Source organism: Oenanthe melanoleuca, chromosome 7 (assembly GCF_029582105.1).
Source record: "Oenanthe melanoleuca isolate GR-GAL-2019-014 chromosome 7, OMel1.0, whole genome shotgun sequence".
Taxonomy (NCBI): Eukaryota; Metazoa; Chordata; class Aves; order Passeriformes; family Muscicapidae; genus Oenanthe; species Oenanthe melanoleuca.
Genome location: NC_079341.1, coordinates 18716509 through 18742685, shown reverse-complemented (window position 1 = coordinate 18742685; position 26177 = coordinate 18716509). Strand labels below are relative to the sequence as shown.

General features: G+C 37.0%; 1 protein-coding gene across 4 annotated transcripts in view; it reads right to left on the bottom strand.

Moving 5' to 3' along the window:
- Positions 1-3448: 3448 nt before the first annotated feature.
- STK39 (serine/threonine kinase 39) overlaps positions 3449-26177 on the bottom strand; it is a 76319-nt gene continuing 53590 nt past the window's right edge. For 2 of the 4 annotated variants that reach the window (XM_056496323.1, XM_056496325.1), the window contains exons 14-17: positions 25032-25084; positions 23141-23209; positions 8936-9000; positions 4364-4928 (exon numbers count right to left, since the gene is read on the bottom strand). In XM_056496323.1, the coding sequence (XP_056352298.1) occupies positions 4854-4928; positions 8936-9000; positions 23141-23209; positions 25032-25084 (262 nt within the window). In that variant the 3' untranslated portion in view covers positions 4364-4853. Of the gene's footprint in view, positions 3915-4363; positions 4929-8935; positions 9001-23140; positions 23210-25031; positions 25085-26177 lie in introns of those variants that run through there. The other 2 variants (XM_056496324.1, XM_056496322.1) reach the window with 2 other exon arrangements.

Here is a 26177-nt window from a genome sequence, read left to right as displayed (position 1 = left end):
CATTTTAAAATAATTAGCATTCTTTGTGCATGCACCAGCATGAGTACATTGCAAGAGAGTGGGAAGGCTGGCCACTTGATGAAAAACCCACAATTGACTGAATAAAGTTCTATCACAATTGATTCAGAGAAAAAATAGACCAACTGCTATTTGTTATCAACAATGTCTCTCTTTTGGGCTTTTTTTTTTTTTTTTTTTTGCTGCTTCGATAAAATGTGGGAGGGTAAGGTGGGAACGGGGCAGCAACATCCTCTGCTCCCTGCTAAACAGAAATCAGCATTTTCAATGCACTCAATTAGCAGTGTTTTAGGTCTATGTCAGATTCCTCATCAGAGTTAATTGATTTCAGGCACAGGCCAATCTCACCATTCAACATCATTATGCAGAGGTAGGTGGTGAAAAGGAAAACATCTCTGATTAAAGAAAAGCATGAGGGGGAGGCACACCATTTACAAGCTGCACACAGCATTCCCTCTCAGAGAAATAACAGTGTTTAAAAACATTCTGAAGAGATGCCTCACAACCAAATTTCACAGGACTGCTCTGGAAGCCTCAAAATTGGAGATGTGACATTGGACCAAGCTGTGAAAAGACACACATTTTATCTCTCAGGAGAGAACATGGGCGAGAGAAAATTCAGTTATGTTTCCTGACTTATTTCCCTGCTCCTCCTTCCACTCCCACTCACAAAGGGTGTTCTAGGGCAATAGAGGAAATTGTGATAGTACACAGGATAGTATTTTAGGAAACAATACTTATCACAACTAGCTAGCTGAATTACAGTTTGAATGCACAATTCTGTGCATGGTGGGAAGATCTGAGGTCAGCATTTGTCAGAAGGAAGAGATGTGCTCCCGTTCTCTCGGCACAGAAAGCATATGTTGCCAGCATGGGAAAACAGCTTTCCTGGCCTAAAGCCCACGCTGGAGTCCCACGAGATAAAAGGCTGGAAATGTCCCTTCTCTCCCACTCCTTTACACATGCAGTTAGTCTCCAGACCTGGTTTTGTGCTGAGCTGAAGTCTATGTTTATATGCATCCAAACACTTTGAAACTAATAAATGCAGAATGGTGTTTTGACTGGATTTCATCTCAGCCCACAGAGCTGCTTTCAGCAAGCTAAAGCACAGCACACTGGCATGGCTGGCTCCATGGACACTGACATTAATCAGCCCATAGAGCCTGCAAGTGCACTGGCATATAATCATCATACAGATGATTATATTTTTAGCACCATCTAATTAAGCCCTATTTTCCTGGCCTTAGAGATAGCTACATGGTAGCTCCCCTGTTCCAGCTCCACCTCATTAATTAGAGACCTTTTCTTTCAAACAAGACAGGTGCTGTAGCAAGCAACACCAGAACCAAAACTATTTTGGGGCAAGTCATGTCACACATATAAGAACTTCACCCAGCTTCTAAACACTTTGCATGTAAATATGAACAAATGAATAGCTGATGGTTTTCCCTTCTCCCTTATTATTCAACAGAGGATGTGTATATAGTAATAAAGAAGCAAATTGCTGTTACATTTGGTATTTACTTATACTCTGTCATAGCTGTCTCACTGCTTTCTACTCCAATGTATATCTATTTTCACCTTCTTTTTAACCTGTATATACTAAAAGTATAAACTACTTATAAACGTCATTTTAACACACCAAAGCGTTAATTACCCTTTCTTTCTACCATTTTAAAAATGCATTTTGCTCACATTGTATTTATACACAATATCTTAGCAGTAAAGACAAGAAAAAAGTTTCTAATCCCAACATAGCTGTGATAACAGCGCCACTCGAATTTTCTGCCTCACTGAAGCATCACCATGTTTCTGCATCAGACCACAAGCGAGCAGCAACTGTTGCGGCTCTATCTTGTTACAATACTGCTGACTGCCTCAATTAAAGCACTACATTCTTTATTTAGATACCTCCTGCAGCCCAACCACCACTGAACACGAGCACTTTTGACAGATGCTACTCATATCCCAACACTTTTTCTCAGCTTCTGGGGAGATGTATAGCAAGTTGAACATTACTTTCATCCAAATATATATTCTATATATATTCCACTTCTTTTTATAGAACAGTGAAAAAAAATAAACTTCCTTGAACATTCACTTCATCTGAGAAAGTATTGTAGAAGCTAACGACTTTGCAGGGGGACTAGTCACTAACGGTGCAATGCTTGGAGAAATATACATTAAAATACATAAAAATAATCCCACAGGAACGCTCAGAATTTAGGCCCTCCCCATCGCAGTGCTGCAGGTGATCACCTGGCTCACTGGCATGTGCCTGTTTCAGGTACCTTTTTTATTTCTTCACGCCCCAGCACAAAGGTGAATAAATCCCACAGCCGAGTTGCAGCCGGCCCCACAGACGAGCGCTGCGTTCTGAGCCCTCAGGGCCGAGGCTGCCCAGGGCCCGCAGCCCCGCCGGGCCAGCACAGTGCCCAGAGAGTGCCCGGGCCGGGCCAGCACAGTGCCCAGAGAGTGCCCGGGCCGGGCCAGCACAGTGCCGAGAGAGTCCGAGCCGGGCCAGACAGTGCCGAGAGAGTGCCCGGGCCGGGCCAGCACAGTGCCCAGAGAGTGCCCGGGCCGGGCCAGCACAGTGCCGAGAGAGTGCCCGGGCCGGGCCAGCACAGTGCCCAGAGAGTGCCCGGGCCGGGCCAGCACAGTGCCCAGAGTGTCCGAGCCGGGCCAGCACTGTGCCGAGAGAGTGCCCGGGCCGGGCCAGCACAGTGCCCAGAGAGTGCCCGGGCCGGGCCAGCACAGTGCCCAGAGAGTGCCCGGGCCGGGCCAGCACAGTGCCGAGAGAGTGCCCGGGCCGGGCCAGCACAGTACCGAGAGAGTGCCCGGGCCGGGCCAGCACAGTGCCCAGAGAGTGCCCGGGCCGGGCCAGCACAGTGCCCAGAGAGTGCCCGGACCGGGCCAGCACAGTGCCCAGAGTGTCCGAGCCGGGCCAGCACAGTGCCGAGAGAGTGCCCGGGCCGGGCCAGCACAGTGCCCAGAGTGTGTCCGAGCCGGGCCAGCACAGTACCGAGAGAGTGCCCGGGCCGGGCCCCTGGGGAAAGGCTCACTTACCCTGCTGTTCGCCAGCCACACGCGTATCAAGAGCCAGCCCGGCCCGGGGCTCGCCCACCAGGAGCTCTGCGGGCACCGAGCGGCCCCAACGCGCCTCACCCGGGCTGCCGAGCCCACCGGGCCCTCCCGCTCTCCGCCCACACAAAACCATTGATTTCTTGAAGTAACGCCCTGGGATTAAAATTGCCCTTAAAAATGGCTTCTGCAAAGCCCTGGAGAGCAAGGAGCCAAAGCAACCCTCTACCCCGAGGGCAGCATTTCGTCTCCTCCCCACCTGCTGCTCCCAAACTAAGGGCAGCAGCCTTTTGTAATAACAACTCTGTAATCCACTCAGAGCATGGAAATTCAAAATACAAATCAGTTTGTGCAATACATCTTTATTTTAATTTTATTTTTTTAACCTTTGCAGTCATCTTGGAGTAATCATCATGTAAACAGTAGGATGGGATGGGATTACATTGAGTCGTATGCAAATAGTTCTAGAACACCTCAACGATTATGACAAGGCATTATAAATAATTTCTCTTAACAATATATATTTGCCGTTTTCAGTACATTAAAGAGCTGCCACTTATCTAGGATTAACTAGGAAGTAGTTTAAAGTGTAACCTCTGAGAAATAAATCTCCAATCGTGGAAGTCTTTCTAAGGTTCCCTAGCTCCACAACATCTATGTCACAGGTTAAACAGAGGACTACTTGGGTCGAAGTGTTTTCTTTGTAACAGGGTTTTACTTGATCATTGCACAAAGCCCTATTATTTTCACTCCACCTTGGTATTTTGCAGAACTTCAAATAAAGCTTCAGTTCCATTCTTCAAGTTTTTATTCACCTGTATGAAACCGGTTTCTATCATTAAGGGTAAGTCAGATCAGAGATGGACACAGCAAGTGTTCTTCTACCTTAACAACAGTTCACAGTAACTCCAGCTGATAGACTCCCCAATAAAGCATAGTCAAAATACTCTAACATCTTTGCTACTGTACATCCCTTCCTTGCTCAGATAGCTATATATATATAGTACCATACATATGGTACTTCTAGAAAATGGAGATTATTTATATAAGCAGCCTCAGGCACGTTCTTAAAACATTAATATCTGCAAGGCACCTCCCACTCCCTTGATGATCAGTTTGTGGACTGTTTTTTGACACACAACCAACAAAAGCTTGCTAATGCCAAATCAAATTATTTCAAAAAACCCCTAGAAGTTACTAAATACTTGAAAGACATACCTGAAACTTTTTTAAATAGTGGGAGATTAACTGCAAATAGCACATAATCAAGTCAAATAATTTTCTTATTACTAGTATATGTAATGCATAAATATATGAAAAATAAAATTCACAGTCATTTTTAAAACTAGAATTCAAGTTTGGCTAATATTTCTAAACTTTTATATGTATGTTAATTTCTAAATGTAACAGAACAGAGGCAGTATTAACAACAAGTACAGGTAAAATAGTATCAGTCAAAGTCTATGAAAGAAGTAAGCTTGATAGAAAATTCCTTTTGTAACCAATAAATACAGCCACCTGAGTGCATTTCCACAGGCTTTTCACTTAGGGGGAATCCAAATCAACTGCTAAGAGACATTTAGGAGCATTTTGAACGTTAACAGCAGCGGTGTAGCTGTGGGCTTTGCTTGTTCTGACCTTGTGAATTGCTAGATAATGAAGCAGAACTCAGTGTGTGGTGCATTAATTTTCCTTTGCATCTAAGCTGGCTTTTTCGTAACCTCACAATTCGGCTTGGGGTCAAAGGACAGAGATCAGCTGACACTTAACTGAGCAAAACCAATGAGTTTCACTTCATCAGGAATCTCAGTGCCATCACAGCCAGAAGCCTGCAAGTGCAAACAGAAATGTTTAGTATATCAAGCTACAAAGCAGCATTTGACAGCCAGGATATAAAGTTTCCCCATATCGCCTAGTAAGCAAATAGCTTGATTGAAGGAAAGCTCTCAGACTACTTCATGTGGCCTTTGTCAGTGTCAACCAATTTTATCCTTAATTTTAGCAAACTCTTATAGTCAATATTTAAAATCATGCGAAAGAAATACTGGAAAATGGACACTGAAATACCCAAAATCTTTAAACCAAACTTTCCAGACTGGAGCCAGATTTGCTTTTTCATGGGAGTTAACAGTTTTCACTCATGAAGAGCATCTAATATACATGTAGAGAATCAACTTTTTACCACTGTGCTGTACACAGCAAATGCCTCATGAGTCCAGCCAGCAAGTTAGTTTGGAATACCAACAAGCTGAATTTTTAAGCAAGAAATTGAAGCAGTCTACAAAGAGTAAATCCCAATATTTGCAAAAATGACAGCTCCCTCCTGACAGTACAGTCTAGTACTTAAAACTGTACAGCTTAGATTCTTCACTAAAGCCTGTCCCAAAACAACCTGGCACAAGTGATCAGTTCATTTTTCATATATAACAGTAAGAATATAAAATCACTTTTCTCAGGACTAAACTATTACTTTAGGTCTGTTTTAGAAAAAAGCATACTGGAGGAAAAATATTTTTATGTTTTGATTTTTAAACACAAAATTAGCTTCTGTAGGACAAAAGTGACATTTTAAATAAAGGGGTTTATACATTTTTATCCACATGGTAGATAAGTCAAAATATTAACAGAATTGGATTAAAAGTGTGCAATGCTAACTTAATTATGACAGATGCCTTCAGATGCTTTTGCATATCACAAAATATCCCCAACAGAACAATTAGTTCACCCTATGAAAATGCTTTTGATCCTTTTTTGCATCAGTAGCAGTTGCAGCCTTTAATACAACTGGTTTGTGAACATGTACTATAAGATAAAGAGCTCTCAGACTGTGCATACAAGGAGCACTAAGTGACACAATCCATTGAATTTTCATGACCAGAAATAAACTGTGTTGACACTTATGGAAGCATTACATCAGGCTCCTCCTTCAAATTTATTTTGAGTAGACACAGAGAACGGAAGTTCTCTCTTCAGATAGTATTTCACAGCTCTTATTCCACAGAAGCAGCAAGTTAAAGGTCTGAGATCATCACTTTTGGTTATTATTCAGATATCTGAATGGTGCTTAGTTTGTCAATTCACCAAATAAATGGAGTTTGAATTTTGCACTTAAAATTTAATGCTAAAAAGTGCTAATAATCCTAACATTGTTCTACACTCTAGCTAGCTATCGATCTCCTCAAAGTCATGCTAAGTAACATATCTAGATGCATACAAATTTTTAAATACCTTCCTTATCAATAAATATTATCTTATATCTATTTAATGCACTTGGAATCTATTAACTTGGATTTTGTGCTTAGCATAAACACAAATACTATACCCAAACTGCAACATAAAAATATTCAGCAGAGACTGAACACACTCTTTCATTAATGGGTTTTTTCCATCCTCTTTCATCAGCAAGATCCTTACACAAAAAGCAAATTATGCTTTGTGCAATAATTTTGTGTTTCCTTGAGTTTTTCCAAGATTATTTGTGTATTAAAGCAGCCTCCTTCTCAAAGTGTGGACAGCTGGATCCTACATGGAAGTTTTCATTCTGTGTTAGACAACATAGGTAGGAGATATTTAATATTATATGTTCTGCAGAATGACATCCTTGTAAGAGCAAAGACACATTGTTTAAAAATATGCAAGGGGGAGATTCCAATCCCTGCCATCCAGGAACCTTTCCTTAAAAATCTTCTTTACTATTTTGGTAATAATTATATACAAAAATAGTTATGACATAAACTGTTTCTTTTCTGCCCCAAAGATGAACATGCTGTTTGAATAGAAATATTATATACCAGCAAAATACCAGCAACCTTTAAGCAGTGAGATACTAACCAGACTCCTTGTCTAGAAATACTAGCAACTAATCCGAGACTAAGGAACTTTTCTTCAATTGAATTTTCTGAATGGATATAAGATTAGCTACATTTACACCTTTAACCCCCATTAAATATTTACCAACAAAATGTACTTTAATCAAGTTGTATACAAGTATTCTCAAATTCAGTGAGATCTTGCTAAGAAGTAACAAAGACCCAGTAGTGCATACAAAAATATGGATGAGTTCTAATAGGCAACAATTCATTTAGCAACTTCACTAAACAATACAGAAACAGGCAGAAGCAGAACATACATTAAATTAATCTGAGGAGAAAAATAAATTGGGATACTTCTTTTTATGGTCTTTTCCTGTCAAAATAAGAACTAGTGCAGAAAACCTAGGTCAAAAGTATGAGGAAGAAACTAAGGTTAAAAATGAACCTTCAGAATTCCTACCTATCCAGTGGAACTTACCTACAGCAGGGACAATCTATTAATTCTTATTATGGTAAGGAGCAGGATCATACCAGCATTCACTCACTGGAACCTGAAATTCTATGTGACATTGACTGAACCCCAGCAATAAATCACCAAAAAATAGAAAAAAAATCCCTAAATTTTCAAGTGGGTTTGTTTTCAACATATATAACCTGGATACTATGGGATATTACACTTTGGAATCACAAGCCTCTGTTTTAAGTGTGGGAATGAGAAACCCAGGTTTCTGCAGAGCCTCTGGAATATCTATTATCTAAATGCTCTTGGTGAGATGCCATTTACGACACAATAAAGCCAAGTCAGATGTTTAGACAGCAAGAGTACAGATCAGCTGCAAACAGAAAGGCATTAGCTTTTAAGCTATATTTATAGCAAAGGCCAGAGAAAGGAAAGAATTTGTCTTTATACCTGTCTTTATGCCACTACCCCAACCCCTTCTCACAAGGAATTTGGAAGTTCTGGGGATTTTACTAAACTGTAGAGGAAAAATGAGTTCAAATGAGTCAGCTAAATCTCCTCAGATCTGTATAAAGAATGACATGGGAAGAAGAGTCCTGAATTAATACATCATCATCAATTAGGTCTAAAAATGGCTCTCTACAGCAGCTGCTTTTAGAAACAAAGCTGTGATTCTGGAGACCTACTTATCTAACAAACATTCAGTCTAGTCTCTCATGTGACTGAGTCACTCTCAGCAAAAGGTGCTGAAAGCTAATTGGTATTTATATAACTAATAATTCAGTAGCTTCAGGTATATATTTTTCAACTTAATTTTAACAAGAAAAAAAAAAACAAATATAGCACATCAATTCTGACTCAAGTTTTTGCAATGTAAATTTATTAATATTAAATCTATCATGCTGTGATCAAAATTGACCAAAATTAAGGACCCATGGTCCAGTGTACAAAATGCATCATGGAAAGAAAGGAGTCCCAAGCCTCAATCCAGGGTCTGATGACATACAGAAGATAGAAAGAGGTGAAGGAGAAACAGCAATGAAACAGTGGGAGAAAGACCAACTTGCAGGTGTGGATGGTCAGCCAAAAGAAGGTTGAAAAGAAGAACTAAGGAGAAGCAATCAGTGGAGAAGGTGACCTGCATGCAAGAAAAATGGGGGCAGGTGTTTGAAAAAATGGGAGTGGAACAACATTTCCATCAGCAGAGGACACTTCAGCCAGGGTAGATCTAAGGGAGTGGGCGTGAAGGAGTGTTAACCTAGCTATTACAGCTTTCTCTGCTTTATTTGTTCCTGCAATTCTTCCCAGGAGATTTCTTTCTGCAGCTTCTCACCTAAGCCTCCGACTGCCTCAGAACTTGTGTGACTGAGCCTTCTTCCCCATGCAGTTATGGAACTGTCCTCTCAAAACAGGGCTTAAGCTTTTTCTCTAATACATGGAAATTTCAGTCACTTTATCTGTCAATACATTTATTCAACAAAATAGCTGTAACTGAGATAGAACCGAGACACTATGTGAATATTGTGATAATTTATTTGTTTCTCGCACTGATGCTTTTACTTACCAACTTAAAAGTCAATGTTTTCAAGGCCTTTGGATCATCTACTATCTTCTGTAAGTTAGCAGCAACTGTAAGACAAAAATATGATTTACAGAAAATTGTGTTCAACTTGACATCAAGCCTTTTGTTGAATCTTCTACTTAATTTTACACATGTACATGTCTGTAATACACATATACATGTCTGTAAATTACCACTTGAATAATTTAATCACTCTCTAGCTGTTGTTTCAAAGGGCATTTGGGCTGCCATAAATCCCACTTCCTTTCTTTTGTGGTCACTGATACTTTCATGCCTATGTGAACTGATTCAGGGAGATAACCTGCCTGAAAATGCTATGACAGAAAAAAACCAAAAAACCTACTAATTTTCAGTTTAGTCTACTCCATAAACAGTTAACAATCACACAAATGCAAGTGAAGGAAGATGGGAGAATCATACAACCAAGTATAAGTTGATGGCTGGCATGATTTATATCATGTTTCTGCTATAGCAGGGTCACTATCAGCATCAGCTTCAGAACACTGAGCTCACTGTCCCCTCTAACTGGTTTTATGCATATGCTTGTCTCCTTTTTTGGGCTGGCACTAATACAGACTCTAGCTGATATGTTACAGCTCACTAGCAGGAAAAAAAAAGAAAAAAAAAAGTTAAAATATGAGAGTGACACAAAAAAGCTGATCTTCAAAATACTCTAGAAAACATGATTAAGATTTGTCAAGTATCAGCAATAAACATTTTAACTGGATGAACAGAGCTTGAGTGTCCAGAAAAGGAAGCTCTATGCTGTAACAGAAATAGCAGAAAGGAAACAATTTACTCTTTGAAATCAGAGGAGAATGCAGGAAATTAATAAACACTTTTTCTATCAAGACAGCTAAGTTACATTTTTAATTGGTCTGTTTTAATATTATTGCTACCATTAATCTTGACCCAAAAAACCCCAATGCCTGCTTTCAGCTTTGTATGTTTACTAAACTGGCTCCCCAGCTTTGCACAGTCACAGATTCTGAACTAAATCAGACCAACTCATTTAAGGGCTTTTGTTCAAGACTGATGTACGAGCACAAGATGTCATCAACAGGATATGAGCATCAGATAAATATTTCACACTTGGCAGAGCTGTTTAAACAAGATTATAAAAAGGATATTAACAGGTATTCAGTAGCAGACATTTCTTACTGCACTGACTCAGTGAGTACCATAAAGCAGAGAAGCAAGAAAGTAGATGCTGGCCATAAATAATTCTCTCCACATAATTCATATGGTGGAAGATACACACCAAACATTTGCACATTCCATGTCCTGCTGCTACAAACTTAGGTTTCTGCTTCCTATGTCTTCTAACTTTGTGATGACAACATTTTCACTCCCACTGTGCCTGATCATGCAAGATCCAATGTGTAATAACAGAAATTCACCTCACAGGGGAAGTACAGTATCTAGCAAGGGAATTTAGAGAAGCAAACAATTAGGCTAATCTACCACTGTTAAATGCAAACTAATTTTCTGTGAGTCTCATTTTCTTTATACAATTAAATTGGCACCAAGGATTGTTCATACACTTATAATAAATTTAGCTGGAAATTAAAGTGTGTTTTAAACTAAAAACTTGTGACTTAAAAGCAAGCATAAGGTACATTTTGTAGAGAACACTTTTTGCAAAGAAAAGAATTAACCTTTACAGTTAAATGAACTCAACTACAGGCACTACAATAGGAAATCTTTCCATTTTAAAGCTTCATTATTCATAAACTTTTCTATTCTAGCAATAACAAACAGTTTTTATTTTAGTCACACAATTCACTTCCACAATCTTTAAGTCAATTTTATTGCAATACCTCCTACCTGATAAAATGCACGCAAATACATATAATGATTTTCATTACAATTAATATTTAGAATCTTAGGAACATTCAGCCTCATATCTCCCAAAGTCAGGAATAGCTTCAACTTTTTATGTTTTTAAAATTTATAAAATACGTTCATGTACTCAAGAGCATCTCTGGTTTATTCAAATTTCTGTAAATCATATAATAATAATAAAAAAAAAGAACAAATTTGCTAGCTAGTCCTAGCTGGCTTCACTGAAATGAAGACAGTGCTACAAAACCAAATAGGCATTGAGTCCTAAATCCAAAGATTTCCAACTTCACCTAAATAAAATGTTACAAAAATATGAGATTCAAGTGCATGCATGTCTTTAGGAGGGGCAGCCTTTCATTTAATGTTGACCAGCTGTGGAACAACTAAGGCAAGTCAGCATGCTGCTGGACTATTCCTCCAGAGCAAAACCTTCCAGCTGCCTTAGGCAGTTACTGGCAAAGTATTATTACTGCATCTGAAACAGCAGCCCTTGAGCAGCAAGTGTTTTAATGAGCTAGCATACAGTCGGGTAAGGGGCTTCAAGGATGTCACAGGTAGTATCAAAGTCTTTAAAAACCCTTGATTCTTTACCAGGGAAGAAATTAAAAATTTCAAAGAGTAAAAATAGCAAAATTAGATTTTCAATATATGTAAATAGTTAATTACTTTGTTGTTGCTGTTGTTAGTTAAACACTTACCAGAAATGACTGATATTTTAGATGGTTAACATCCCTCAATAAATCCAAGAACAGTGCTCAGGAAAAGGCTACAGGGACACAGTTTTATTTATTCATTTGTCTTTACTTTTAATATGAACTCAAGTCAGAAACTTTTACATATTAAATATGCTTTTTTTGTTGTTTTTCTGATGGACCATAACTAGAGTGGGACGTGTAATCAGATAGAAGATTAGGAGAATTTAAGGGAGAAATGTCACATATTTTCAGGCTGTGCTTGAAAATGAGAGCGCAGATCTGTAAAGAGTTTGTAATATTAGAATATAAGTTTATGTTAAGAATAGTCACACCTGCGGTTTCCTACAGAGAGATCTTTTCAATTTTAATCGTACATATTCAGCATTTTCAAGTACAACCAGCATTTCACCTCTGACTTTGGTACTGTGTTTTACATTTTCTGGCCTTTACAAAAAGGCAACAGAAATCATTTAGCCGAAATAATGTCATTAATCACAGTCAATCAAGCCACCATGAATGCAAATCCCCCCAAAGCCTACTCTTTCTGCAATATCTGAAAGCATATGTAGTTATCTCCAACTAAGAGCCAAGTATTGGCACATACTTATGAATCAAAACCACACTGTCCTGCTGGTCTCTTTTTCAGTTTTCTAACTCCTTGCTTTTGTTTTGCTAGGTCTTGCCCTTAATTAGACCACAAGGGCAAAAAATAAAGGCAACTTTGGATACCTAAAGTCAGTATTTCAGAAAACTCTAAAATATGGTTCGTTAGCTTTAGGGATGAGACAATCTTTACTCTTTTCACTTTAATGCAAGCCAAACCCAGGACCTCAGTAAGTACATAGCTTTGCATGGGTCCCCCTGCACCTGAAATGTTTAAGATCTGGGTTCAAGTGGTAACTGAAATCCTTTGGAGCCTGATGAAGTCACTTAAGAAAAACATAACTCATAAACTGCAGGTGTCCATGGCATCCCTAATTCAGCTAACTTCCACTGGAAACAGAGCCTGCAGCACAGGCAGTAGAAGCCATCTAAGCAGGTGAAAGTTCTTCCTGAATGCCTGCAGTCGCTTCCAATTATTTCTCCAGAAGGTCTGAGGATCCCACACAGTAAAGATATCCTCGGAATTATAAATACAACAACATACTCTACAGTTGAATACTTATCTTACTTTAAATACAATTAAACCAAGCTATCATTGGCAGTAAATATAACTGACTCACCACTTCTATAAATATATTTCTAAAAAGTTTGGACTGTTACTAAATCTACACAGTTTGGACCACTAGGTATGCAAATTTTCCCCAAAGACACCAAAAAAATTCATGCCAGCCATACACTCATGACAGTAAAGAATGCTTTCACTTACAAGCAGTTGCTGTTACTGTTCAGCCCTATTCAGAATTACTGGTCACTTCAGGTAAGTAAAAAAACTCTATTATTTTTAAGTGGATCTATTAGGTTTTATTGATTAAAACCTCCCCCAGCTACTGGATTTAGGCATTCAGGAAAATTATTTACTTGGCTGAGGCTCTCTAATCCTCCTAGTACAGTTCACATGCAAAGTTCTAATTTGGATTAAATATAACAAATGAGACTAAAGTTTCTAAATGCTCAGTGTCTAAATGAACACAATCACATCTGCAAACAATAGTGAGGACAATAACTATCCCATTCTCACCACCTTTCCCCACCCCATAGTCCCAACAGTTCTTGCATTGTAAGCTGGTGAACAAAGTCAATTTAGTACAGAAATACTATCCCTAAAGTGAAAAGGAGTTTCATGCTAGCACTTTCTAGAGAGACAGGAATTGTTTTCTCCACGGATACTTAAATTATTTGGAAAAGTGAAGAACATTTTAAAATATATGGCTCTTTATACCTTATGCTAAGTTAAGTACACTGCAGTTCCTATTGACAAAGCCATTTTTCTTTGAAATACTATGAAGTCACGCCTTGGATGTTGTACTTGTGAAATTCATAGATTAGCTTGCCTGCAAGCAGCACTAATTGAAAATTAAAATCCTGTTGGGAATTCACAGTTTCTGTAAGACCTAAATATTCTATACTCAACTTTATTTTGCAGAGTGTTTTCTCAATATGTTATGGCCATGCACCTATAAAAGTCAGAAGAAGAAATATGAGCAAGAAAAAATTAAGTGTGATGGAAACATCTTTGCCAGCAGTAACCTCAGGTAAATAGAGTATACTTCAGATCATGCCTTGGAGCAAAAGCTCTCTTCAAACATTAGCAGCAGTTAGGACAAGAAGCTTTTTGTTGTTTACAACAATAAATGAGGTGCTGTTGGCTTTCTTCAGAAGGCTTCTGAAGGACATGTAATCAACCTACACGCCACAAATCATTCCAGGTTCTTTTGCAGGTTTTGCTCAGTGACAAATGGTTGTGCCACTCTGACAAAATAAGTGTCTGCACTTGCAGAACATGCAATAGGAGAAAAGGTCATACCCAGCATATAAATATACAGAACACAGGCTGCTAATTGCAGATGGAATAAAAAAACCCCACGTAACTAGAGACTTTGGCATGTATATAAAGCAAATTACTTACTCATTGCTATATTACAATTTTGGCCAATTACATAAATTACATAAATTACATTTTTTAAATGAGTGATTGACACGTTGTAACAGAACAAAAAAAGGCCACCCTCAAGATCTTACAAATATAAGAGAATAACCACACTTTGGGCAGACTCAAAAAGCTTTTTTGCTTTCGTTATGTGACAAAGCCCTATCTCTGGTTACTTAAAATTCTTAACACGGCATGAAACTTAACCCTAATGGCTTCTGAAGAGGGAAAACTTCTGGAAAAGTTAAAATTAATGAGACAGTAAATAAAGCTATATGAAGTACAGTTAAACTATTTCCAGTACAATGCCCACCCAGCCAACTAAGTCAGAGCCATCTGGCATAAACACAGACACAAGCAGATTCTAAAGCTTCAGATGATATTTCTGGGGTGCTCTCAAAAGAATAATGATTCATCTGCTTTTCCATTTTGTAAAGAATGGATGGGCAACCTCAGAAATAGCTCATGAACTCATGCTTAGGTTCAATAGTTTGCAAAGCTATTGCATATCATAATCTTGAAATTCAGATATGAGGAAAGGGAAGTATTACTCAGGCACAAACTTACTGCCACAAAAAAAAAAAAAAAAGAAAAATTATAACCTAGGAGAAAATGAAAAATATTTTTAATAAGTTAAAAGTGAAATATTATTTATGTAGTCTAAAACACAGTCTATAAAGAATAGGTACCTTCAACTGCTCCCTACTTCATCAACAGTATGGCTCATAGAGAAGACAAACTCAAACCTCCACAGATTTATTGGCTTTCCTGCTGATTGTTTCAAATATTACCTCTTCCCCAACAGTAGACGTTATTTTACCATTTTCATCTGATACACAGAGCTCACCATAATTAACTGCCTTGGGTTTTGAGGGTTTTTTGCTGGTTTGCTCTCTTGTATGGGTTTTAGGATATAGGGTGCCTGAGTAGCAGGGAATACTTTAAGTGGAGTTATCACTCCTAAAAATTCTGCTACTGCTAGGGTTTTCCTCCAAAGGGATGAATTTATTATGCACGCTCTTGAGGCCATTTCACATATTGCAAGAGATTCATTGCAATCTAAGCATTCATTTATATTTCATACTACACAGTGGTTTTCATGCATTTGCAAGTTCCGAATGAAGTCAAAACTAAGTTTTAGAACCTAGCTAGTACTGGACTATAGTATATTATGCAAACAGTGAAAATTATCAGTGGTTAGAGCTATTGGTAACAATTCCTCCAGATCTCTGTCTTGTTATTATCTAACAGCTTACCAACTGTCTGCCTTGAAAGATTAAAGGCAGAAAGATCTTCAAAGAGAGATCAAAAAGGTCACCTAAGTGTAATGTGATTCCATTAGTTCAACCATTCAGGATGCTCATAAAAAATTCCCTTCAGTTTATGTTGCTCAGTAGAAAGGAAAATATTAAAGCAATTGAAGGCAGCTAAGCAGCAAGTGTTTATTGCTAGAGGACTGCAAGGACCTAGACATGATTCTTGTAAGTAAAAAATAAGAGAAAACAAAAAGATCAACAGTAAACCTGGCTTCTCTTCTGAGGAGGCTATTGGACACTGATATGGCAGAAGCATTAAAAACATTTAGAAATTTATTATTTATGAAGGGACTGTCATTAGGAATTTATCAAAGGGAGATTAAGGCTCACAAATTTGTCTGAATTCTTAAAGTGTGTTGCTGAATCAGTAGATATAGATAAAAAACAGTGGAAATTATCTCCATTTCAACATTTGATACCATGATAATTTCCAACAGCTTGATTTACAGCCTAACCATCAGAAAACGCAGATTAAAGGGAGCAGGTACAGGACAACAGAAGGTCAAAGCAGTTCTGCTTTGAAGACTGAAAATAGTCTCCTACAGCATCCCAGTGAACAGGGGTCCTAGTGAACAATTTCCACCTGCACTTTCCACAATTTAAAGCAATTTTTAGCACCACTTGAGCTCTGTGGTTCATAAGAGTTCTGAGCCCCAATACTGTATTAATTCTTTATTCTATAAAGGCATCCTAGGTTTAGACTGGTTCATGTCATTTTAGACATTAAGGACATTAATTAGCATTTGGCACCAGTCTATCTTGTAAAAAATAAATAAATAAATAAAAGACCAAAACAAAAGAAAAAACGAAACCCAGAGAGAGATTTGGTTGGGACCAAAGCTTTAACAATGAACCAATTACACTAGGTTATTCAAAGGAATGTAAACAAAAGTTTACAAAATAATAGCAGATCTCAAATGTCTTCACATTAAGACCAATTAACAGGAAGTATTGATATCCAGGGGTCACAGGCAAAAACTGGAAAACTGAGGATTGGAAAAGTAATACACAAGTTGTAATTTTTCTTTAGGTAACTGATGGGAAAATTCACACCCAACAGAAGCAGTACATTTTATGAAACAGGAGCACTGCATTCAAATAGAAAGTGACATAAGTTAGTGCTGGAAATCTACCTATATAAATTCCAATAACACATTATTAAGCTCCTGAATTCTCAATTACTTCGTATGGATATCTGATCCCAGAAACATTTTACATTCTACAGTCTGTGAGAAGGGGAAAAAAAAAAAAAAACAAAAAAGGAAAAATACAACAACTGTGACAATTGGTTTTATTGATAAATTAAAATATTAATACAACTGGAAAATTGTACCTTTTCCCAGAAACTTATGGGAAAAAAAAGGTGGTTGATATTTCAAATTGATTTTTCTTCCCCTAGAGGATGTGAAAAATGCTCAGGGAAATCACTGCATGTTTAAAACAAACTTAAGGCATAAATAAACAAAGTAAAAGGATACTCTACTTTCCTTTATAAAAGCATAAATAGAAAATATTTGGATAATTAAATACTTATCTATTTCAGACCTTAATTCTTCATGTGCTTAATAGACTAATCATTTAGGAAGGTGAGGGATGAGAATATACATATTTCATCACTTCCCCTTCACTTTGATGATCCTGAGCATTCTAAATCTCAGTCTATTCTCAAATGAACACTTAAAATAAAAATTTAGAGCTGCTCCCCAACACTGCTAGTAGGGCTATTTAACAAGCTTGAGATATTACAGTAAATTGTTCTCTTAAATTCTCTATCAAAAGAATGAGAGTTCTAGGTTGAAAGAATAATTTTCCTGTGACTGAATGTAGAAATCAAGTGCTAGTTTTCAGACAGGTTTTGACAACAGTTTGATAATCATCAAGATACTGAAGACAGCTCTAACAAGTATCTTCATCACACTGGATTAGATTTGAAATATAGGTCTATGCAGAAATAAGGCAGGTCATATTCTACTATGCATATTATTACTTTGCAATCTCCTTTCCCTATCAGATCTTCACAAGTCCTCCTGTCCCAAGTTCAGCTATGAATTATAGATAATGTTCTGACAAAACTATTAAGAAGATGAAATAGCAGCCAGGCTACTTCAATACCTTGCATCTGAAACTTGAAACAAGAAGACTATATTTAGAAAAGACTCCCTGATGTGCTGGAGTTAGGTTCTGAAATAGAATACATCTAGTTTGAAGAACCTCAATAAATCCTTATTTTGACATACTAACCCCTGGCAGAGAAGTGAATGCCAAGGAAATAAAGAACAGCAAGCAAATTACTATTGAAAACAGGAACTTAAAATACATTGTTGCTTTTGCAATTTCTGACTAAAACTCATAATTGGTTTCTTTTGTTTTCTTCTTAACTAGAAAGGAAAGTCCTTGAAACTTTGATTCAGATCTATGAGGGGCAGAGGGTTTATCACTTACTGTATCAGGCAAAACTCAAATGGATCCTACTAAGAACCATATGGATTTATTCCTCATTTGCATACTTAAGTAGGAACTGGTGGACTGCAGGTTGAAAAAAGGAACTCTCTTTGAAGGCAGCTGCCAATTCTACCCTTTTTAAAAATTTAAAATAACTAGAAATTATTACTTGCTTTATTATGACTGTTAGACAGGCACATTCACTATGACACATGAACACAGGTATGTGTGAAGAATAATTTGCACACTTGGAGAATTTCTGCCATAAACCACAGCAACAGTGAGTATTCACCTAACATATTTTTTTTTCACCTTGAACCTTTGCACATTCACCACATTGAAAATTCATCACAGTGGGGACTTCTATGAATCCTGCCAGCTTCACACAATACACTTCCTCAAGTGCACCTTTTATGTCCAACACAGAAAGTCTAAAATAACTTAGGTGCAATTAGACACAAAAATTCATTAGCTGCAGGTGCACCTCAAGCTTCCAGAACTCCCGGCAGTCTCATCATTATAAGTCACCCTTCAGTGCATTAGCTCTAAATGAGCCAGATGTGTTGAAATATTTAAGTCCTCATTTAAGCCCCTGGGGATTTTAGAGATATTCTTCCACTTGTAATGCATTTGCATATCTTGCTAAAGAGGTACTGAGTTATGTACACATATTGAAGGCACATAGGCTTCTACAAAATGCCTTAAAATGCAGTCAGGTTTTCATTAAATCTATATGTTTTCTTTCTGGATAACACATTAAAAGTAAACACATACTATTTTTAGTCTATGTAATTTCGTTGAAATTAATTGGTAAGAATCTGTAAAGGCATTTTCTCATTAGAAAGTTTATGAGTATATTGAGCTTTGGAATAAATAAAATTGTGATACATTTAACTAAAAAAAAGTTATTTCACTCAGTTTGAACCACAAGAAAAAAAAATTCTAAAAAATGTCCTAAATATTACAAAAATCAGTGCACCTCAAAACATTACTGATATTAAATGACAAACCTAAGGTCTCTTCAAATGGTAGTGCCATTCCAGTTACCCACCTATACTGTTCTTTGAGTACAAAAATATATGCAGTATGTTTTCCACTAGTGCAGCTCTATCCCATTTCCTAACTGCAGTAAGTTGAGTTGGAATTAGTTGAACAGAAATCATCACTTCATTCAGTTTCAAAGATGACTAATCTACCAAGACAACATAAAACTAGGTATAAGCAAATGCAGAGCAAAACCTAGGAAAGCCAAAGGATATTTACTGCGTAAGTCCACGGCTTTTCTAGGAATGGGGATTATCAGTGCCACCATAAGCTAAGTGTACTAACAAACAGGGCTGGTGCTTTTTCATTGCTCCATTTTAGTATAAAAGTACCTTCAGCATCAACAGACATCATACAGTAAGACAGCCAGCTGTCTCAATTTCAAATGCTTTAATACTGTGATTAATTGGTAACTATATATTATTGCTATACTATATTATATTTATTACTTACTGTTTAACAACCCTTGAAATAATGTTATTCTGGATTCAGTCAGATACATGCTCTCTGAACTCATGGCAAATAACCTATCCACAACCTATCCAGCCCATGCTGGGCTTTCTTTGTAAATCTAGATGCCAATTTAAGTTCTGCATACTTACCAAAGTAATTGTATCAAACTACTATGGCATCTATTCACATTTCTAAGAAAATATTCAAGATGTTGATGAAAATCTTGCTACTTTTAAAATATGACCTCATTACAAAATACAATCTGTTGGGTTTTCAGCTGGTTCTTCTAAACATATTAGGCATTTCAGCAGGAAGATTTTGGTTTTTTTCTTAACTGACTAAAAGCTTTTCCTTTGTTTACTAAGTGGATATCTCCAACATCAAAGACTTTCAGCAGTAGTTTATGTCAAAGTGAAGGTGTATCTTCCATGATGGTCAACATATTAGGAGATACTTTTTTGACAAAAACATCTTTAAAAAGGTACATTAACATAGTAGAGGACAACTGTACATTTCTGGATGGCATGGACATCAAGGCTTTTATTTAAGCAGTATTCAGGAAGGGAAGAGGGTGGTGGATATGTATATGCTGCAATTTAATAATTATAAATACACCTTCAGGTTCTGAAATTTAAGCAAGGACTCCAGAAATGTAACTGTAGTCTAAGGCTTCATTGTAATTATATGCACATTGTATATACCAGTGGAGTACGACTGCAACTACATGATTTTCAACAGAATTGACTGTTGGTATGATTTGAGTTTTCCTTATGGTACCAAAAATATAATGAAACATTACCTGATGAACATTTATCAGCTAATATACATGTACTGCATACAGAGACACAGTATCTCAAAAGGAATTTTGAATATATTCCAGATCTAACATAGATAATTCAGAACTGCATAAAAATATCTCATTAGCAAGATTCCACTGGTTCCAAGGCTCATTCCCCTCTGGAAACATGAACTCTAGTTTGCTTCTAAACAAATTCTCTGTGCTGACTCCCATGATCTACGGACCTTCTGTGAAACAATGCTAAAGGAAAAGAAACCAGCCAAACAGAGCCAAAACAGAACATGCAAGCTGGGATTTTTCCTTTTCTGCAGAACAGCTACAGGTGCAGAACTTAATGTACATCAGAAAGGAAATCTTCCTGGGAAGCCTGTGTTAAGTGAAGCAAATCCAGCAAGGCTCAAAAGGTGAAGCGAGTTGATGTTTAGAAGCAAATTCTATAGAACTTAATGTGTCAGCTGGTAAATTCTATACACTAACAACTTCAGCTCACACATGTCATGGCCATACTTTCCACAACAGCTTTTACTGACTCCAATTTAAATGTCTTTTCAGAGGATCAGCCATTATGCCAATAAATTGTTGAGTTCAACATCAAACCAAGTATTTTCACCTTCCTCTTTTTTCCAAGTCTCTACATGTTTCAACATTCACGAAAAGAATCTACAGAACAACTTTCATGAGACTGTCTCAGAACCTTGTTTTCATTCAGGTTACAGAGCCTGAATTTCTGCCTGCTTCAGCTAAAAAAAATGAAAGGTAATTTATCACCTGCTTTCAATTTGGAAGCTAATGGAATCAGTTCTTCTGGTGAAGGTTAACCAAGATCTTCTACAGTATTCCCTTCTTCCTATATAGAAAGATTTTAAACCTTTTGAGTGAACAACGTGCTAACATAATTTAACACAGAAAATTAGTTTTGTAAGCAGATTTTCATTTTAAGCACCATCTGCTCTCTTACATGACCTCTGGCTTCAAACTGAAACACTTCTTAAGATTGCACTGCTAAAGTGAAATATTCTAACAAAGTGTAAATTTAATTTTTTTACTTAATTAAAAGAAAAATCACATTTTGCAGAGCTCTTCTTTCAGTAAAATATGAAATCTGAAGTCATTTTCTAGGAAGGTAACAATGTCCAAACATATTTGAAAACTTCACAGATGTAGCAGACACAAGATTATAGCACAAATTCACTCAAGAATTTATACCTGTGGAGCTTGAGATAAGTTATATAATAAAAAAAATGTACCATATAAAATAAATAAGTATTAATATAAGCAAAAAATGTATGAAATTAAATATAAGTTGATTCATTTCATTATATACAAGAAAATTTATTTCATCAGATTTTTTTAATACCACGATAAAAGATAAAAGATGAAAATACAGAAGGAACCACCATAATCCTAAAAATCAAAGTCTGATGCAATTCAAAACAGGGACTAAGCAAAGAAGTAAAATTCTATCACTAACTAGACAGTGTCTCTAACCTAGCCTGCTAGGGAAAATCTTTAAATACTTGTGCTTCTTTAAGGACCAAAGTGCTATCACTGTGGGATGGGAATTTGTCACATGAATCTATTTTCATTTGCCTTTCCCCCATCATGCCCCTTGCAAAATGATAACAAATCCCATTCATGCTGCCATTTTCACATAAGTACTTGCATTTTGCACTGAATGAGAATTTTGCATCACAGGGAAAATGAACAACGAAAAGATTTCTCACTGGGTCCCAGGAGGACTTGCACTGCAGCATCACCAGCTGTGACTCAGAGTGCCACCTGATTGCCCAGGCAGGTGGAATAGCCAACAAATAACAATTCTTTTGTTAGCCAGAAAAAATGTCCTTTTTCTAAATGAAAATTCTACCAAAAATATTATCAGCAGTATGGCAATGACATTTTTTTCATACTGAATGTTTAAATGACAATAAACCAAGGCCAAGCAACTCCTTTTCCTGAACCCTTAAAATAACCATGCAGTAAAAGTGACTAAGAGTGCCTACAGCTTATACCATCTGCAAGCCTCCCTAAAATACTTTTTCTTCAGAAATAAAGGTAAAAGATCAGATAGGAATTTTAGTTCTTAGATGAGTTAGAATTGATCTATATTATGATCATCCAAAAGCAAAAAGTATTGGTTTCTCTCAGGAGTTTAACTACAAATGCAATGAGAATGTATTTTACATAATCTTCCAGGCAAGTCATGAACTTCTGGAGTTGCAAAACACTCTCCCTACCACTAAGGAGTTTGGTACGGAAATCTTAACCTACTGATAAGAATTGTTTGACCAAAATACAAAAATTTACTTGGTTGTATTCCTCAATCCAGTTCTCCCTCATCTAGCATATACTATCTCCCTCTGATTTTGTTGACTATACATTTACTGGTCTTGAGGATCCAGAAGAAAGGAAGAAGATGCAGAGAAATAAGCACTTCCAAATTAATCATCTTTATAAGGCACTGAATTTCAAGTAAAATAAAAAAAAAATAAAGCATTACTAAGAATGGAATAGAAAAATAAAGAAGCATCTTGCAGCCACCAGAAAAGATTTCTGATTACCTTTTTTTTACCACAGAAATAACACCACTAGGTGCAATTTCCATAGGTCCTAAACACTGTCTTGTTCCTCCTTCTGTGAACCCAAACAGAAGACTTACTAACTTCACAGCTGCCAAAGCACACTGTGCAATATCCAACAAATCATTTTATTGTTTAACAAAAAAAAAAGTTATCACAAAAATTCTGAATCATGGAATTGTCAATAATCCTTCAGGAGAACTATATAATATCACCCCTCAAACCACTGAAGTGATCTGACTTCCAAAAAGCAGTCCTTGGACTGGTATCAAAATTGCCTTGTTGATTGAACTATGCACACATGAAAGCAAAATTAGGACAAAAAAGATTTTCTGAAAACCAGCACCAGAGAAAACATTTTTTTCACATCCATTTAACACAAACTTGTCACAAGAGCATAATTGAAAACAAAAATGCAATTTACCTATAACTACATCATGGCCATCAACCAGGCCTGCAGAGAACAGCTCCTGAGAAACGCCATCTGCTGTGTCTGTCCAAAAGGTGAAAGGAATACGTGTAAGAGTACACAAAAACAGCAAAAAGTACCACCCATCCAATGCAATTGAACAAAAATATATTTTAGTTCCAAAACACATGGAGGCAGGATTGAATTCAAAATTATCTTTAATTAGGAAGAAAAAAGATAATTATCTTATCAGCCTCTGCACAGCAAATCACATAAGGTAATGACTTGATTCATTGCAAACCCCCTGCAGACCTCTCCTGGCCACCAGCATTTCTCCTCTGTTATCTAACTACATCCTCATACACATTTTCCAAGTTCAGTATCTTCACAACCAAGAAAATGAACAATGCTTCAGTGTGGTTTTCACTGTTTTCTTTATGCCCTCCATTGTTCTGCATATCTAGACAGAGACATGGTGAATAGGCCTTCTTGTTTGTTACAAGTGGGGTAAAGGACTTATATGAACAGTCATTATTTTGAGATCCAGGTTTTAAATAGCTTTTAAGTATTGTGACTCCTAAAATTCAAACCTTTGGATAGATTTTCTATTAACTGCTGTACCTGAGTGGGTTAACTCCTAAGTCATTGTGACTAGTACTTGCCCTGGATAAAGTCCTTAGAAGGTTTAGATGTAAGTAGGCAGGAACAGCAGGAACAAGCAAAAATTCTAGCTAAGTCTGAACTGTAATGTGGCCCCAACACCAAACACCCTAATGGAGCTCATGCTTTGTGGCAGCTACACAAAGTTTTATAATTTCCTCAAGAACCTCACACACAGGTGAAAAGCAGGGTAGCTGAGACAGCTGCAGTTTCTGGAGATGAGAAGCACAGCTGCCTCAGTGACTGACCATAAAAACAGTCTTGGTCTATCCTCTTATTTTTGACCAATAAGAAATTCTCAAATTGCTTAAGTAACTGCTTCCCGAGTAATACTTTTGGCAAACTGAGATGTTCTGTGCCCAATTAAGTAACATGCCTCCTTTATTTTCACTCATTACCCAAATCAACAAGAAAAGCAGGTAGACAACACAGAATATATCCATGCACAGAACTACTGCACATGAAAGATACTATGATTTACTGTGAAAGAGACACTTCTTCCAATCTCGATTTATTTTTATGTGAAAGCTCTTTGAAGGCTACTCTAAAGTGAATACTGACTTCTAAGGAATATAAAATAGGTTCATAGTTCAAAGGGTTGCAGTTTAACAAGGATGATACCTTCTTACTCAAAATATTAGCCTTCTGTGCATTTCATCCCAGTAATAGTTGATTTTCTTCAGAGGCAACTATACAAGTTCTTACAGCTCTTTGCACTGGAAAGCCTACAGTTCTATAAGTATGCAGTACAGTTTAAAGTTTCTGGTGATAATACCAAAGATAGAGATACAACTCAACTTTCAGCTGAAGACAGCATTTGAAAAATGGTGTGCACTTTATACTCATTAAAAGATCTTCCCTTATTATAAAACGGAAAGAAACTTTAATATTACTACCATCACTACATACAGTTTTATGGCTACTATATTCTATTTCCTACAATGTTTTCCAAATGTGAAAAGAGAAATATTGCTAGGCAAGATCTTAAATACCATATAGATCATTTCAATAACATATGAAATTGATAAAAGTATACTGTGAATAAAGTCTTCTAATATATATATTATGCAACCTTGCCACTAGAATTTACATACATTTACAATTCTTACTCAACTGAGGTTCAATATAAAGCTCTGCACAGTAGGAAACATTCCAGAGAGGCAGCCTGCATTAACCATAAGCAGTAATCCATTCCTGAAATGCCTTTTTAAGCAGTAAGAGAATAATTCAGTTGCAGGAGCCTTACCTCTGCCTGGAGTAAACTCAAACCGTATGTCATTAAGTTCTTTCCTGGAGTTCCTGAAAAACAGTCAGTGCATACATTAAAATGTAATGAAGAATAGAACAACTATTCAGTTCCTACATCCAAGAATACCTCTGGCATTGACAACCACATTTTTGTATCGTGTATTTCCTTGAAATACTTCTCTCCCAAAGCACCCAGACTGGAAAGACTCTACTGCATTTTCATGGCAGTATTTTGGGAAAACCAACAGAAAAATATGGTTAAGTTAAAAATGCAATCAGTAACATACAGGATTAAATAAAGACCTCTGACAAATATTTTCCTTTTCATCTTTAAAAGATTCTCTGCCATATTGACTCTAATAGTTCAACACAGTTTGAGTCAAATACCTTGTCTTCCAAGAACAACAGAAGATTCACTTGGACTAAAAGCTCCCCACTTGAGATCACACTTATACAAAGCTGCTTAAGAGACAAAGTATCCAGCAAATGTTATATGCTGAAAAGTAGCAGTGATGCACAGTATTTATAAAAGCGTAAATTATTTACCCGAAATGAAAAAAAAATCTTTCATTGGCCATCTTTATATTAGCAGTGAGGTTCCACCTACACATAAAATGAGAAGTAAAATGTTAAATCCCAAGGTTTCCTATCTTCCTGCTAGCCAAAAAGAGTGTTTTAACCAGTTCAGTGTGTGTGACACAGTCATAAGGGAGTTAATACCAATGTCAAAGAATTCCTTTGCAGCCTTGTACTGTGCCCCAAACCTCCATCCCATGCATGTTTACAGCTTCAGGTTTAGTTAATAATTTTTTCCATCAACAAAACATTAGCCTCTGCAAAACAGACAGCCATCTCATTTTTGAAAATGACAAGTCAAGTGAGCACAGGGAGGAACATAACTGCTGTAGCCCGCTCTTTTCTAATGAATAGCTCAATCCACTTGAAATGCTAATAGCAACAGAATGTGTTTTGCAGCTCCTTATTCTCCTCAGCAAGGAAACTGTATGCAAGCTCGTATTTCAGCATACCAGGCCATGAAGTCTTGCTGTGGGAAAACTAAATCAAATAGGCAGGCATATTCAGCTGTGACTTACATCTATTATTGCTTGCTAAATACTTCTAAGAATATTACAGAGCCAAAACC